The 17,144-nt window shown below is 40.7% G+C and overlaps 1 protein-coding gene across 5 annotated transcripts in view; it reads right to left on the bottom strand.

The window, feature by feature from the left end:
• CEP112 (centrosomal protein 112) overlaps positions 1-15,077 on the bottom strand; it is a 199,014-nt gene extending 183,937 nt beyond the window's left edge. For 2 of the 5 annotated variants that reach the window (XM_074555132.1, XM_014272662.3), the window contains exons 1-6: positions 14,926-15,074; positions 14,112-14,232; positions 13,003-13,193; positions 12,159-12,307; positions 6,731-6,821; positions 3,574-3,648 (exon numbers count right to left, since the gene is read on the bottom strand). In XM_074555132.1, coding sequence (XP_074411233.1) covers positions 3,574-3,648; positions 6,731-6,821; positions 12,159-12,307; positions 13,003-13,193; positions 14,112-14,211 — 606 coding nt within the window. In that variant the 5' untranslated portion in view covers positions 14,212-14,232; positions 14,926-15,074. Of the gene's footprint in view, positions 1-3,573; positions 3,649-6,730; positions 6,822-12,158; positions 12,308-13,002; positions 13,194-14,111; positions 14,233-14,628 lie in introns of all 5 variants that reach the window. The other 3 variants (XM_074555134.1, XM_074555133.1, XM_014272661.3) reach the window with 3 other exon arrangements.
• Between the last annotated feature and the right edge of the window lie 2,067 nt (positions 15,078-17,144).

The raw sequence follows: 17,144 nt of genomic DNA, 5'->3' as shown, positions 1-17,144 counted from the left end.
AGTGATGAAAAATTGTGTTCTCCCTGATTAAAAAGCCCTTTGCTGTTTCCCCAGGGTGCAATCTCTTTGTGTGCTTTCCACCTAAAATGATGTGCTGAATTTCCTGGGATGTTTGAAAGAGATGCTTTCAAACTGGCTACAATTTGGTGACAAATGAAACTGTACCACAGGCATCATGAAAGAGACAGAAAGGTGAGGTAAGAATTTGCAGGGGTTTCATTCATTGCTATCTCTTTATGTAAGTTAATTTTTTTAATCTAATAATTATGTTTGTCTACAATCTAAAAAGCTCAGCTAAAGAGGAAAAAAAAGAAAAGGAGAAAAGGCAGTTGAATTCCATTATCCAACGAGGTTTTTCCCCTGACACTACACATCTCTCACAATATTTAATTATTTCTGAGACAAACAGGAGATAGTCACCTTCCCTTCAGTTATGAAGTGCGCTAGAGCTGCAATATTATGACAGCTGTTGATGAAATAAGACCACAGAACCACAGAAAAGTCTGGGCTGGAAAGGACCTTAAAGCTTTTTCTCATTCCCTTAGCCCAGGTTACTTTTATTATATTTCAGGATGGCTGAAGAATGACAAAAAGTTCAAAGTAACAACACGACCAAAGATCACTGGTATTTATTTGTCTCAGCTCCTGAAACTTTTCCCTTCAAACAGCCACACAAAAGAATTTCTGCTTTTCCACATTGCAAATGCACCTTCAGGGCATTATCATGAACACCTGATAAAGAACAGTCCCCACAACAGTTTAGATAAGAGTCAATACAGGCTGAGAAAAACGTATTTTATGATATATGTAAAATAAGTGTAAATTAGTATTCCACGTATGAAAGGCAAATTTATCACAATCAAAACTCAACTGATTTTTTTCAAGCATTTACTCATGCCTGATTAGAATCTAAAGAACTTGAATCATAAATGTTTGATAGGGATAATCAGGAATGCTGCAAGGAAAAGGGGAAAATTCTTTTATTACTCACACAAAGTACCAATATCAGCAAAGTAACACAACAGATTTACTTCTCCTGTAGAAAATGTTATTAAGAACAAATATCTGAAGCCTCCAGATTTGACCTCTCAGCTTAGTAGAAAAGTCATAAAAGCATTTCCCAAAACTTTCCACGGTACTTTTAATATTAAAAATAAATAAAATCTCAATCACTGATGTGGGTATATCATAAAAACTGAAAACGCATCCAGAATGTGTTAAAAATACAAGACCTTTGAAGAAGAGGAAATTTAAAATATATTAAAGAAGAAGGAGGCTGAAAGATAACAGTAAAAAATAAATTATAACAATTTATAACTGGTCATTTCAATCATTTCAACCCCAGGCTGGAGCAGTGAAGGCTCAGCAATACCTCACAGCTGGAAGACACCAGGATTGTCTCACCTAGCTGGGTATTTGCAAATTCTTGGATAAAAGCATGGTCTCTATATAAACCTGCCTGAAATACTCACAGCTTCCTAAAATGTGACAGATCTTACTGACAAAAATCCTTGGATAACCAAAAAAAGTTTCAAAAGCTTTTCAAAACAACTCTTCTTTAGCCCAGGCAGCTCAAAGTGAAAGCCATTCCTTATCTCCCCTCCCATCTTCCCCCACTACTGAAGTATTTTTTGGGTCAGGGGTCTCCTGTATCTCAGGTGGGATCACTGTAAATTAAGTTTCCCAAAGGTTTGAAGCTGGGAGTAGCAATTAAAGGACAGCAAGATGCTCCCATGGCAATTTAAATGCTTGCAAACAACAGCAGCCACATCTGACACTCAAACCTTACAGATTCCAAGGGATCACTTAGTGGGGTTTTTTTTATTTTTAGCACTGCCATGTTCTTTAAGTGTGACACTGCACTTAAAACTTCCTGACCCTTTCAGAAGCCACCGGAGGCCGTGATCCACAGCAGGGAAATGCTGCTCAGCACAAGCCCTCGCAGACCTCTCCTTTACAACCTCCAATCCCCTTTGTCAGGTAACTCCCAACAAGTCTTATCAGGCAATCAAAGTCTCTCATGAGCGACTTCTTTAATTACCATCCCTGGAGAGGAGACTTGAAAAACTGATTTATGTGCCACGGTAGCCAATTTGTTATCCAAGGGAGCTCCTGTATCAGCAGAGGATCATCACACTTTAATAACCAGCCATTATCAGCACAACACGATTGCAAACTGGAATTTCAATTAGGGAAAGAAATAAAATACAAATAAAATGGCAGAGATAAGAGATAAGCAGGCAGGCAGATTGACACAGATATAAAAATGCAGGATATAAAGAGATCCTTTGTCAGCATCAGTTGGTGTAATTTGTAAATGGCCATGAGCAAGTTTTCCCCCTTAAAGCAGCTTTAAAAGCTCAAGGTATTACAGCTTTCTGCTCCTATTTTCAATGGATAAATACAGCCCAAATATTCCAAATCTGCAAGCGATTGCACCTTTGTTTCAGGCACCTGCACAATGCTGACACTTTCATCCATCTCCACCCTCAGCTTGGAAAAGCCAGAGAAACACCAAGAAGGACAGAAAACCATTAATATTCTTTGTTATCATTTCTGATTGCACTGAGGAGAACTTGGCCATCCATGAAAAACCTGGAGTGTAATAGGCAAGATTTTTTAATGCTGTCATATCCCTGTGGACTGACAATAGTGCAGGAAGAATAAGGATCATTTGGCAGGAATTAAAATGACAACATGAAAATATGTGATTTTTTCTCAAAAAACAAGGCTGAACTATTTCATTAAACTCTCTCTCATCACTCCTAACTTTGGCTGCAACTCTGTGAGCTTTCAACCTATGAGAATAAGCCAAAATAAGGAAGAAAAGAAAGAAGAAACCTCCCTGTTAAAATCAGAGTGATCTTAATAAAACTAAATTGCTGTAAGAATATTAATTCCAATGAAATAAAGATTTGGTGGTGCAAGCAAAAGGGTTACAAAAAAGACAAAATAACACAATAGAAAAAATACATTAAAATACATCCACAGAGAAGAGATGCTTCATTGTCTCCTTAGAACTATCATGGACTAACACCACAGAAAACACAACCAAGGGAATAAAGTCTTATAAGAGTAATAAATTTGAATTATTAAAAGGGAAAGAAAGAGGTGAATACACAGAAAAGCCTCCTGAACACTTTCAAAAGGAGGCACACTGACCAAAAAAACCTGAGTTGTACTAATGACTTATAAATTCTGCTTTGGTTAAAAAAAAGAAACACAGAAAGCCAAACTCTTCTTTCATTTATGCAGGTATAAATAAAAAGTAATATTACAGAGTCATCAAGAATTATTCTGAATTTCTACCAGAGTAAGACTCTTGGTTTTGACCAGCAGCCATTATTTGGCCTGATTTATGAGTAACCATATTAAATGTGTAAAGATTATTATTACTTAAAATTTCAATGTTTTCTTCTCATACATTCATAAATAGCCTTTCCAAGCCTTAGCAACTCATTTCTAAAAGATTCCCACATAAACTTTTGCCGGCTAAGCTCAGAAAGCGAACTACATTACTGACAAGTTCCCATTGTAAGTTAATAAATAAGTAAAGTACTCAGTTTATTTTACCCCAAGATTCCAACTATTGAGCCGTGCTTCCAGGTCATCATCATCCAATGAAAACTTTCTTTTGTGTTGATCATCCTGGAACATAAAAAAAAAAGTCAAGGAAAATATCAGAGTTGTTGGCAATGAATTTTTTTTTATTTAAAATTAAACTTCTCATTGACTTGGCCATAGCTACACTGCACTTCCTAATAGTGTCACAATATTTCTGACAGCTCAGTTTCCAGAGGATACTCAGCTGAGAAAGCAGCTCAGAGGATAAATTAGCCTGGCTCACCACCTTAATGTTCTTCTTTATTTGTTTCCAAAGCAATAGTCTGTTTTGTAGAGGGTGAATTTACTAAAAGACCCAAAATACTCCTTTTTCAGGCATCTATTCATCTCCAAAGTGCCTTCTGGGGCTAATGCAGAATTCAGAGATCACCTGATCGGCCTCCAAATAAAAAGGCAGATTTCAAATGGAAGGAAACCAAGGCAGGGAAGGTTCTCAAAGCAGAGGACAGAGCAGCTCAAGGCTCTTCCCTGATTTCCAGCACCCAGCCAGGGCTGAGTTATTGCTGCTGCAGAAGTACCAGGGAATTGCCCCTCAGAAGAAAAGTTTTTCCTCTGGAATAACAACAACTACCAACATTTAATGGGTCTATCAGGGAAAGCTGGTACAGAACATTTTCCTTGGCCCAGGTATTTAAAAAACAACACTGAAGCCTGAATTACTTTGTCTCATTTGTGTATGGCCCTGCCAGCACCTTTTCTTTAAATCTCATTTGTCACAAGCAGCCAGTGAGCAGAGCTTGGGCTGCTGTTAATCAGCACTTGCTTGAGGCAGCTCTTAATGTTTCTTAAATGTTTCTTAAATGTTTCTTAAAAGTCTCCCTGCTCCTCTAGCTGGGCCTGAACCATGCCAGAACATCTGTGAAACCCCAGAACATCCCTGACAATGGAACAAGGTGTTGTTTGTTCCAGCCAGCCAAACATTATCAAACTGGCAAAGCAAGAGGGGATTGGTTCACTTAAAGGCCCTTTTAGAGCTGCAATCACAGGAAAATCCAGAATATGGAGCTGAAGATCAGTGAAGAGCAGTGATGTGTCCAGCACTGACCTGGAAGCTGCAGCAGAGCCAGCAATAACAGCAAAAAAAAAAAAAAAAATTAAAAATAAACAAACCAAAGCAGCAAAACTCCCCTCAAAAACTTTAAAGCTCCAAATCCAGGTTTCAACTGAAAAATATATTTTTTTTACAATAACTCTTCCATAAGGAATATTTCCTGAAGTAAAATAAACAGGAAACCAATAAGGAGACATGTAGTAAAGCCAGCATGTGGTTTTATTTTTAATGATGGCATTTCTGTATTTAAATTCCATTTGTATACATACAATCAACACACACATAAATACATTCCCAGCAATCAGAGCCCAGAGCACAGACACTGATTTCTGCCCACTGAGCACCTGTAACCTGCCCTGATAAACCATCCCCTTGCTAATCCTCTCTTCCAGATGCACAGCAGAACACAAATTTCCTCAGAAAGGAGCTTCCAGTTTATCCTATTTGCACTTCATGTCCTCATAAATGCTCAACTGTGCCCAGCTGCAATCTTTCTAAACTGTTCCTGTGATAGAATCAAAAATGAAGCGTGGGCAGAGCGGGAGGAACAAACAGGAAATTCAGTGCTCAGAGGGGTGAGGGCTGCTCTAGGTGTGGTGAAGGACACTGCAAGGCCACAGAGCACATTTTAGAAGGTAAACAGCACATTTCTTGGTATCACACATTTGTCAGGAGTAATTGTCAGTGCAAAGCTTGCAATTATATAAACAACATCATTGAATATGTTGGACTAAAAGGGTTTCAGACAAAGCCTGTTCAATGCCCTTTCATCAGTCAAAATGCTCCTTGTGGAAAGTCTGATGAAACAAACTGTCCAAAATTCACTCTTTCAGAGGTCAACCGTCACTGAACAGAGCCAGAGGCATCTCTGCAGCTTTCTTTAATCTGGTATTGCAAAATACAAGATGATGTCAATGCAGGCACGTTGCCAAGCCTGGGGAAAACAATGCAGCAGACACTGAACACACAACACTAAACAGAGGTCAAGCATGAGGATGAACTCAGCATCCTACAAGAAATTCTTTTCCCCTGCACTGCAGAGGACAGATTTTGATGAGCTTTAGTCCTCCCTTGTTGGAACCCTGGTTAGTGAGAATTTGAGATTTTCTGTGCTGCCAGGCTCTGACCCACAAGTGAACACCGCATTGACCTGAGGCTGTGGAGAAGCTTCCAAAATGGAATGACAGAACTGGGATTGTGGGTGTGAGTTTGAACAGAAGTGTGTGATATCACAAGGTGGAAAACTCAGAGTTTAAGGTTTTAAAATATAGTAATATATATATAAAGCAAGATGGAGGTTTTAGGGCAGAGGCTGCTCCTTCTCCACCTTCTTCTCCATGGGTTTGGGCTGGAACCCTGGTTAGTGAGAATTTGAGATTTTCTGTGCTGCCAGGCACTGACCCCCAAGAGAAACCTGCATTAACCTGAGGCCATGGAGAAGCTTCAAAAACTGAATGACAGAACTGGGATTGTGGGTGTGAGTTTGAACAGAAGTGTGTGATATCACAGGGTGGAAAACTCAGAGTTTAAGGTTTTAAAATATAGTAATATATATATAAAGCAAGATGGAGGTTTTAGGGCAGAGGCTGCTTCTTCTTCACCTTCTTCTCCATGGGTTTGGGTGGTTTTGTGTAATTGGATAAAAAAAGTCCACATTACAGGGCATGGGTGGTTGGTTACTGAGTTATAAGTAAAAATAATTTAGGTGTCATTTCTCTAATTAGACAGTTTATCCTTAAAAGGCCTTGTTGAGAGAGAGATGGAGCTCCATTTTTACTTGGTTCGAGTGAAGTGCTGTAGAACTCAGGGTTTGTGAGTCTGTGACATAGATAAGAATTAATAAACATGAGTCCCAACAAGAAATACCCTCCAGCACATTTAATCCTGACCCTGGCAAAAATCAGAAAAAAGCCTGACACTCCCTATCACTCCCTCGCAAACGTCTGCACCTTTACACAGGGATCATGACCCACACCGCTGGAAATAACAGCTTTACAGGGATATATAAAACTCAGGGAAAGCAGAGCTTTAGGACAAAAAGGAGAAGCATCTTACAGACAGTGACGTGCCTAGGTCATCTTCATCCGTGCGGTGAGGAGAGCTCAGACAACGGGATATGACTGATGGCTTCTCACTGAGTCTGTCCCTGTTAGTAATGACAGGAGGAAGCAGAAAGAGAGGAATTCATTTTCAGCAACTTGTGGCACACAAAGGATGTTAATCACAGAATAGAATTGGGTAAAATATATATAAAATAACTGTAGAGATAGAAAGGTCGAAAAAAGAAAGGAGAAAAAAGAGAAAAATTTCATGTTAAAGGCAAACAAAAGCCTTGAGTGTTCCATTCAAAAAACACCACCATAAAACCCCACACCAAAAAACCCACTAGAAACATTGTGTACATGACAGTACATTAAAAAGTGTTCTTTGTTTTCCTTCACTACATGACCCAACATCTCCCAAAGGATTTTAGGATAAATCCAGGTTAAGGAGAGGGCTGATCTAAGAGAACATTTTTGAAGCAATATTGCTAAGAATATGAAACAACATAAAATGGAGTCCAGTGACTCAGAGAAGAGGAATTAAGGTGATGGTTGGTTGCACCATAGGGGAGACTTTTAAGATCAAAAAAATAGGTTAGAACAAGGTAAATGATCCTATAACACACACAGGACAGGAATGACATACACAGATCTGTACAAAGGCAGCCGCTTGAAAGGCCAAGGTGGAAAGGAACAAGTCCCAAAGATTGTTTTGGCTTAATTTCATTTCTGTTTTATGGACTAAAGTGGAATTTATGGGGGATGGTAAAGAAATGCCCACAAGACAGGACACAAGCACAGCATGAGCAAGTGCTCTGTCCAGTGGAGGGACATTTTCTGGAAAAGCTTTTGCTGTAAATAAAACACTTGAGAAAGGGAAGTGCAGATCAGCAGACAGGTGAGGAGAATTGTCACTGATGCACCTGGCCAGTGACATTTCTCAGCCACAGAGCAGGGGGAAAAAGAACAAGATAAAGTAGAAGTTCTAAGCATTTATTAGATGGGTTGATACAGCGAAAGATCCAGAACAGTAGTGAAACAGCCTTCAGCACATACTCCACTGTCAGATCCACAGGTATTAAGGTAATTAAAAACTGCTGTTGGTCCCTTCACCTTCCTAGGACTGGCCATATTATATTAAAGTCAAACCAGAGCATTCAATACCTCCCTTCCTTTCCATCTGGCAGCAAATGAGATGGCTGCTATGCCAAAAAGACACTGAGATGAATGAAGTGTTTATGAACAGAACAACAACTGTTGGATGTACAATATAAACCAGTCACTTCTAGGGAGACAAACACAAAGTTTTCACAAAGCACAGGGCCCCAGCTTTCATCAGAACAGCAGGGAACAGAGAAATGCAACAACTGGGAGCCTACCTTCCCTTCCAGCACCAATAAATCCCATATAAACAGCATGTATGGATGCACAATAACAATTACAAAGCAGTAAATAGTTTAGATAAGCAAAGTCTTAGGGGTAAAAAAGATCAAAAAGAATATGATAACACAACGACTGCCTCTTGCATTTCTTACCAAGATTTCATTTGACACAAAATTACCTTTAATTAAAGGGAGATAAATCTTTGCCTGTGAGTAAATCTGCCCTTTCATCAGATTTCCTTTCTGAGTAATACTCAGGTTACCTAACAATGCAATAAAGTTCCAATTGTTAAAATGAGAGAAAACAGAATTCATGCCCTCATCATTCAGGAACATCAACAAATACACAAGCCAACCCAAGCTACCTGTAATATTTGCAAACACACCAAAGGGAAGACAACAGCCTAGATGCATTCTTAGTTCTGTTCTTGCTCTTTTGAAGAGGAACTGTAAAGGAAGCTCCTTTACTTGATTGTACAACCAGAATTTGAAAAGATTGAAAGGATGAACACAATTTTGCTCATATCCAGTATGTACCACCTGTCCATTACCTTTTCCAGCCTCCTGCTAATACAAGTCAGGCTCCAAAAAGCACAAGATGAATTCTGTTTCCTCCCACTGCAGGTAGTGAAGGATGAGCAGAGTTTTGACATCAACCTGTGACCTCCTGCTGCAGCCCAAGCACGGCACGGGAGGAGGCAGCAATTTGCTGCTAATAAAGGAGATTAGTAAATATTCCTTCTAGGAACAAAGTGTGGGAAATTCACTGGTTCTTCCTGGTCCAGCATGACTACACACTAACCTTTAACAATGTTTTCAGGCACACTTTATAAACATAGAGTAGAATTTTCCTACAGGGTCAGAAAGCCCAGGTTTCTGTTCAAACCAATCTAAATATTTTTTAAACCAACCCTCTCACATTTCAAAATAAAGCTGCACCTTTCCAGTCCCAGCAGGTTGGATTTATTCATCAACACCCCAGTTTGCAAGCAAGGTTTGTATATCTAAGGTTTTTATTTAGGCTGAAAAACAACTTCATATGGAAAAGTCAAAATTGTCCAACACAGAATTATCTGTATTGCAAGATAAAAATCACTATGAAAAGAATTCCTGTTTGTTTGGGTCTTTGAAAGGAGAGAATCTTGAGATAAAGAACATCAAGCAGTTACTCAAACATGTCTCACTGACATTATCTATTATGCCCTGAGAAAATGTTGTAGGAACTGAGTCATGGCTGGAATGCAAAATTTTCATCCAGCTACACAAATTCCATGCCCAGGGATGCAGTTTCCCAGTGCACATTCAGAGGAGAGAGCCAAATACAGTGGAACTCGGTCACCATCTGCTGGCTCTCCCTACAAACTGCACATCCAGAAATATTTAATATATTGCATTTTCACCTTCACTGATTGCTCATCCAAAATTGTAAATACAAAGAAAACCAGGATCTATATGTTGGACATAGGTAATATCTTAAAATGGTCACATTTAAGTAAATATTAAGTATGTAAATATTTTGTGTTTTTTCAAAACGCAACAGCTGAAGCTGAAATATTTACTTCAGTATTTTTCTGCAAAACTTGCAGGAAAATTAGGTTTCTTTTTGCAGTGAAGATTAATTTATGTAATCTACAGAATCTACTATCAAAATTTTCAACACTAATTCAGATTTCCTTAGACACAGCCCAACTCTTGGTCCAAGCATCCACTGGCAGAGCTGTGCATATACACTTGATTTTTAATTCCTTTAAGCCAGTAACATTATTCAATTACATTTACTTGCTTCTCCTGGCATGGAATAATTTGCAATCCAGGGAATAATTTGCAATGCAGGTCTCCAGAGAACTCAGCAGAGCCTTGGGAACCACTCTGATTACCAATGTAGGCATTGCTTCATTCCCACAGGACAGAAGGGGAAAAGTGAAATTAAGTTTCACTACACCAAAAATACCTTTGGGAACTTTGCCAGGCCAAGCTGAATCTTAGGTTCAGACACAAAGTGGGAAAAGACATCAAATTCCAATATTCTACTATAAACCAGGTAGAAAAGAGAGAAAAACTGTGGCAAAGAAGGGAGGGAATGGGTGGAACTGCACCTCAGGATGAAGAGGGAGGAATATGCAATTCCCACCCCAGCTGACAGCACAAATCAGGAATTCAGATTAATTAGGTGTATTTTTACACCACAAATAGGGCCTTGTAGAGATTTCAGTGTGCTAAAATTGTCCTAACAGGGGAGAGTTGTGCTGATTTTGTTTTATTGCTTCTCACACCCAGAGTGATATTTTGGCTTTGATGCTGCTCCCAGGGACTGACAGAACCTGGTCAGACCCAGGCCAGGGATCCTGACACGGCACAACAGTAACAAAAATTCTCCCAAGGTCTCAAAAAACATTTCTAAAACATGATACATTCCCTGTTTTCATAAAGTCAAATCTATTTTTTTTTTTAAATTAAGGATATCTGAACAGCTCCTCCTAATAATTTTCTGTATGTCGGAAACTAAACTTGAAAATGTGCTTCTAACACAATGAAACAAAACCAGAATCATTCCTTTTCCAGTGAATTCTCTGTAATTCACTGACCAAATCAGTAATATCATAACTCAACTGGAAATTCTCCATTGTCTGCCTCTGGTTCTTAAACCACAAGTCTGTTATCAAAACCACAGGTTCTTATCAAAGCTTGAATGCAAGCAACCAGAAGAGCCCCTAATCCTCAAGAAAAGGAGGTACAGAGATCTCAGACATAAGAGAAACTTTTGAAATGATTGTTAGAATTACACACAGCTAATGGATACAGAAGAGTTTCATGATACTCAATGTGATTTAACCTGCAAGTGTCCATCTGTCACTTATCCAAAACATTGCTGGAAAACTAAAAACATGATTGGAAAATGATGATAAACAGCCTAAACATCAGTGTGCCTACAAGAGATCAGCTAATGGTGGCCACTTATGAAAGATGTAAGTGAAGACATGAAAAAAGCATTGGACTTATGAAACTAAACTTGAAAATGTATTTCTAACACAATGAAACAAAAGCAGAAGTTGAGCACTCACTTCCTCTTGTACAGCACCCACTGAGCTTTGACTGATATTCACTCCAAGTCTAAGAGTGCTTCCTTCACTAAGGATTTCAGAGGTTAAACATTAATGAGGCTTTAAAAGGGGCAAACAAGAGGAAATTCCATCCATGACTGAAATGAAGACACATAAAGGAAAAAAAAAGGAACACAGATCCTGATAATCAGCACAAAGTTGTACTAGGTAAGATAATCCAGAAAATAAATACTTAAGAACAGTAGGTTAAACTGGAATTTACCTAAGATTCCCACAAATTAGGACAGAATAGAGCTGAAGTTTTCCAAGTGTCCAAATGACCAGCCTGTCACTCCTTCAATACTGCAGGGACATCTTTCTAAGCCAACAGGAAAACAAGCCTTAATAACAACAACACATTTCACCCTTTTTCCCTGCTGTAAACAGCTCTATTCTCAGCTGACTGGGACTGAGGATGCAGTTTAAGCTCACTGGCTGCTGCAGATCAAAAACCTAAATCTCACTCAGCAAAACTTGCTTATCTGCAAGGAGCCACTATTGCATTTCCTCTAAAAAACCTGTGAGCAACAGTCACAGAACAACCTCTACATCCACCAGCTGTGTGCTTGTTTATATTTCTAATCTACAGGGAAAAAAGACAGTTAAAACTATTTGATAAAACAGCTGCTTTCAGCATCATGGCCTGAGACTACAGATGTAGGCTTTGATTTTCCATGGTAAGTGTTTGGAACTGAAAGGAGGGGGAGAAGAGGAAGAGGATAGAGGGATGGGACATGGAAGGAGATGTAAAGTCAGAGAAGAAGACATAATGAAGAAAAGCAAGAACAGAGCAGTCTAGAAGTTCTGATTACCCTGAAGCTGTTACCAGAGTTTCTGTCTATAAACACTGATGGTGAGTCCATGAGGGAGTGCCATAAACTCACCCAAACTCATCATTTAACAGCTTACAGCTATTAAATACAATCAAACACCGCTGAAGCAAGGACAGAAACCTTACCCAGATGCAGGAACTGTTGTTGAAGATGAGTCCTCCACAGAGGACAGATTACTGTCCTGGTTGCCCAGGTCTCCCACCACCCACTCAGATAAGCAGCCAGCCTGCCTGCTCCGAGCTCTTGGTGAACTTGGTTCATCAAAATAAACTGACTAGAACGAGAACAAATGCAAAATCAACAGGAGAATACATTTACACACATACATTCTTCACACCCTTAATGCCATCCCTTGCAGGACTGTCTGCAGTACAATCATTCCTTTTCCTCTGAGGTCAGTCAGGTGTGCAAATGCCACTTTCCCAACCCATGGGAATTCATGGCAACAGTGTAAATATTTTCCAGCACTTCTTACAGGATGGGTAATTTTAGCAAAAATTGGCATTGTTATGTCACTGGAGTTGATGCCAAGAGTACACATCCAGAGAGTACACAGCATATTAAGTTCTTCAGAAAGCAAACTGCAACTTTAATGATGTCTATTTGAATTCTATAGTCTTCTTAGGCTACTAAAATCACCACCTTTATGAACAATTTTCCTTTCACAAGAACTATCCACTGATTAGGACAAAAGAAAGCCTCAAGGGCCTTTTATTACATTTTTCCAAAGAACTAGAAAGCAATTACCTTTCTGTTCCTTCAAACACCATTTCCATACACCTTCTAACCAGAATTTTCAAGACACAAGAAGTTTTGCCCATTGCAAGGTTTTCCCAGCATCAGTTACAAGAAATGCCTTTATTTATCACAGAGTTCCACTCAACCCATTCAGAAATCGTTTGTCACATTTGGAAAAGCAATTCCAGGACACCTTTTAACAAGTTTTTGTCATGAAGTAGTGACACTCACCATGTAGGCAGGCAAAGTTTTCAGGATTCCTTCCTCTGGTTTTTGGGTGAAGGGACCATTCAGAACTCCCCTCTGCAGCATGTGGAGCAGCAGTTTTGCATACAAGTTTCGATTCTCCCTTCCCACTATTCCTATGCCTGCTGCTGCAGGTTTGCAGAGTTTTTTAATCCACAGTGAGCATCTTTTTCTTTCTGAAAATACAGATGTATGGGGTCACTATACATTTTCAGAGCAAATCAAACACATGCAGAAAACAGAAGCCATCACTGTCACCAATTTTGTATGTTTCTCTCTTCTACACCAAAGTTTTAAACAAAACAAACTCCCAAATGACCAAACTAAATAAAATAAATGGTTAAAGACTTAGAATAAAAAACAAGTCTTTAACAATGGTTCCAGTTTACATATTGCACAAACATTTTCTATAAATTCATGTTTACCAGAAATTTACATCATTTTTTAAACAACATGGAATTTGAAACCCCAGGAACTCTGCACTCACTGCAAGAACTGCCATAAACTACAACTTACAACTGGCATGAGCATTAATGCTTTAAATACACAATGAATCCTCATCCATTTAAAAAATAAATCTCTATTTACACAAGATTTGTTATCAGATAAGGAAATTATTCATTTGGTTAAATGTTTATATATAAAGCTCTTAACTGGTAGGGTTTGTGCCTTTAATAATAACCAGCTTGCTGTAAAAATTAGATTTATGCAACATCATTTATTAATTGATGTTCCTATTATTACACATTCCTGAAAAAATGTTAACAACTTTATAATTAAAAAATATGTGCTATCTCAGAAACAATTCCCTTTAAAATTCCCTTTAGTTTCTACTGAACTAGGTTTTTAAAGATAGATGTTAATGTATTGTAAATGTGCAAAAGCACATTTACATCATGAAAACAAGACAGATAAGGTCAAACAATTGCAGTAGGTACCTGAAACATCCAACTTTAAAAGTTGTGCAAACCCTCATCAAAACTGTACCTTGAAATGTCAGAGATGAAGTGCCTGGTTAAATTAATTACACAGAATAATTGTCAGTCCCTAGGGCTTTGTTATTAGTGTTTAAATGCACATTTTACCATCTGTACCTGAACTATTCTGCAGGTTAAGGACATAGGGCTTCATGGCCACGATACAGCGATCTAATTCCGCATCCAGTCTTTCCTTTATTTCATCTTCACTGCTCATGTTGAATGCACACAAATTAACCTGCAAAATTAATGTCATTGATGTAGAAACGGTCAAATTCTGTTTTACATCAGTCTCTCTTCCTCTTAGGTCACACAAGGATGTGCTTGGAACAATACAGAAAGGGAAACTAGATGTGTTATGTTCAAACAAACACAAAGCTAAGGCAGATTCTTTGTAAATAACAGGTTCTCAGTGTAATCTACAAGAATGCGCTTGTTTAGATTTGAAACTGACTAGCCAACCACACAATAAATATATTCATTACACCCAATTTGTATAAAACACCTCAAGGCGTTTGTGTGATACCGCATTCCTAACTTGGTACTCCTTAGAATTAGAGGTTTGGATTTTTTTTTTTTTTTTTAAGAAGAGCGGGGAGGAAGGAGGGGAAACATCAAGTAGAGCGATAGTTACAAGTAGCAGAAGCGAGAAGCTGTCAGGACAGTTCTTCGGGAAGCAGCCCCGCACCGAGCAGCGCTCTCCGCTCCCGCGCCGCTCGTTCCCCGGCGCAGCGGGGCCTTTCCTGGCACATCCAGCACCGCACGCGTTCCGTGCCGGCGGAGCCGCACACCGGGCCCGCCCCGGGGCCCTTCCCGGCGCTCAGCCCCGGCCCCCGGCCGTGCCCCCGGCCGTGCCCCGGCCCGGGGCGCACTCCAGTGTCCCCGGCTGCCCTCCCTGCCCCGCCGGGCCCCGCGGGCCCTGCCCCGTTACCTCGGGGGGCTGCGGGTCGCGGCCACGGCGGGGGGAGGCGGCGGCGGCGGCGGCCGAACGTTCAAACCGGCCCCGCTCCCGGCGGCCCCGGCCCCGGCCCCGCGCGTTTCCGTTTCCGCGGTGACCGGGGCTGGCCCGGCCCGGCCCGGGCGGCCTCGGGCTGGGGATGGAGGCGGCGAGCAGAGCCCGCAGGGGCCGGGGAGTTGCTCGTCCCCAGGAACGGGGGAAGCTCTCGGGACTGAGGAGTGCGAGGAAGGTGCTGGTGGGGCACCGCAGTCACAGCTCTGAGAGGCGCTGGGCTCTCCTCTGGTGGCGGGGGACAGCAGCCAGGGCACGGCTGGAGCTGTGCCAGCGGAGGGTTAGGTTGGATTTTAAATGGTTCTTTCCCCAGAGGGTGCTGGGCACTGCCCAGGCTCCTCAGGGAATGGGAATGGGAATGGGCACGGCCCTGAGGCTGCCGGAGCTCCAAGAGCGTTTGGACAGCGCTGCCAGGGATGCCCAGGGTGGGATTGTTGCGGTGCCTGTGCAGGGACAGGAGATGGACTCGGTCTTTCCCGCTCAGGATATTCTATGTTTATTTCATTCTGTGATTCCTGCGCCAAGTGATGAATGTCCCCACAGCCCAGCAGTGCGGTCATGGCTACACGCAGTGCTTTCCCCCAGATTCCCTTCGTGGATAGTTATGGATCCGCTCAGAAAACGCCTTAGGAGTCCCCAGGAGAGCCTCGGGGAAGCTGCGGGGCAGAAACGGGAGATCGCAGAATCCCAGAATCACACAAGCTTGGAAGAGACCTTCAAGACTATCGAGTCTAACCCAGCCCCAACACCTCAACTAAAGCACGGCAACGAGCGCCGCCTCCAGGCTTTGTTAAACACATCAGGGATGGTGACTCCACCATCTTCCCGGGCAGAACATTCCAGAACTTTATCATCTTTCCTGCTAGCTGGATATTGGCTGTTTCTATTCTTGTATCTTCATTATGATCAACATTTGGGGGAAAAAATGTTTCTATTTAGAGCTTAGTGAGAAATATTTGCCACCGTGAAGTTAAAGGTCAATAAATCAGAAGTAGCTTTTGAGCCTCTGAGCAGTGGGTGCCAGAAAAATGAGTGGATAAAATGAGAATGAAATTTCAGGAGAAGGTTCAATAATTGCAGAGCCAATTTTATTCACAGTTTCTCAGTAAAGTCTGTTCAAGTATATTCTTGTAGGTAATAGAGCGATTTTGAGCTCACTTTAAAACATTAAGTATGCTCCATATTGCTGATGGTTTCTGGGTTGTCCTGTCCCAAGGACAGAGAACATGAGGGGGTGTTGTGGAATAGAAGAATTTCAAAGCACATGCCTGACACTTCTGCACAAAAAACAGGAGTTGTACTTGTTTTGTTAGAAAGTTAGAAAACCATCAATTAATCCAAAAGAATTAGAGAAATCTTTCAGCTGTTCAGTCTCTTCCTGAGAGAATGAAGTGATTGTGTGTATGTACAATCCCAAATAAACCCTCTGACCTCTTTGATTCGTGCATTTCTCTTTTCCCAAAATCTGTCATGGGCTTTGCTCTGTTGTAGCATCTAAAGCGCTTTTATCTCGAGCAAACAAACTCTTCAGCACTTCTGAGTTTGATTCAGATGCACATAGAGATCAAACAAGAAACCTTTGCATGTACAGTAGGAAATTGGCTGTTTTCTTTGATTTCTGAGCTAATCTTCAGCAGGAATGATTCTGTGTTAGGGCTCATTGGGTGATAGATGTGACAGCTACACTGGGGCCTGCTCAGAGTGCCTTAAACCCACATTTGCACAGAAGCAGTGCAAAAATCACTGATGGAGTATTTCAACCATGGTAGAATCTCAAGAGTACATTACAAGGATGATTTATTATCTTGAAATTTCCGATTTAAAATAGTTGTCATTTGGTGTATATTGGAACACGGGACACTTTTCATGTGGGTTAAATCCATGGTAGATCCTTGCAGCAGAGCAGGGCTGCTGTGTTTCAGCTCATTGCCTTCAGATTTGAGTGTATCTCTGTCAGACTCATCACAAAATACTTTGAAAAACTGAATTTGCTGGAACATCATCAAAAAGAGCATGAGGCCAAGAAAAATCAATGACTGGAACCACTACTCCAAGAGAAGTTTCCTGAGGGAGCGGATCCAGTTTCTGGGTCTGCTTCCCAAGGCAGAGCAGGGTGGCCACAGAGGTTGGAGCCTACCTGA

The sequence above is a fragment of the Zonotrichia albicollis genome, chromosome 19 (genome assembly GCF_047830755.1).
Source record: "Zonotrichia albicollis isolate bZonAlb1 chromosome 19, bZonAlb1.hap1, whole genome shotgun sequence".
NCBI classification, from domain to species: Eukaryota; Metazoa; Chordata; class Aves; order Passeriformes; family Passerellidae; genus Zonotrichia; species Zonotrichia albicollis.
The sequence above is the reverse complement of the archived record's forward strand: the minus strand, read 5'-3'. Positions and strand labels throughout refer to the sequence as shown.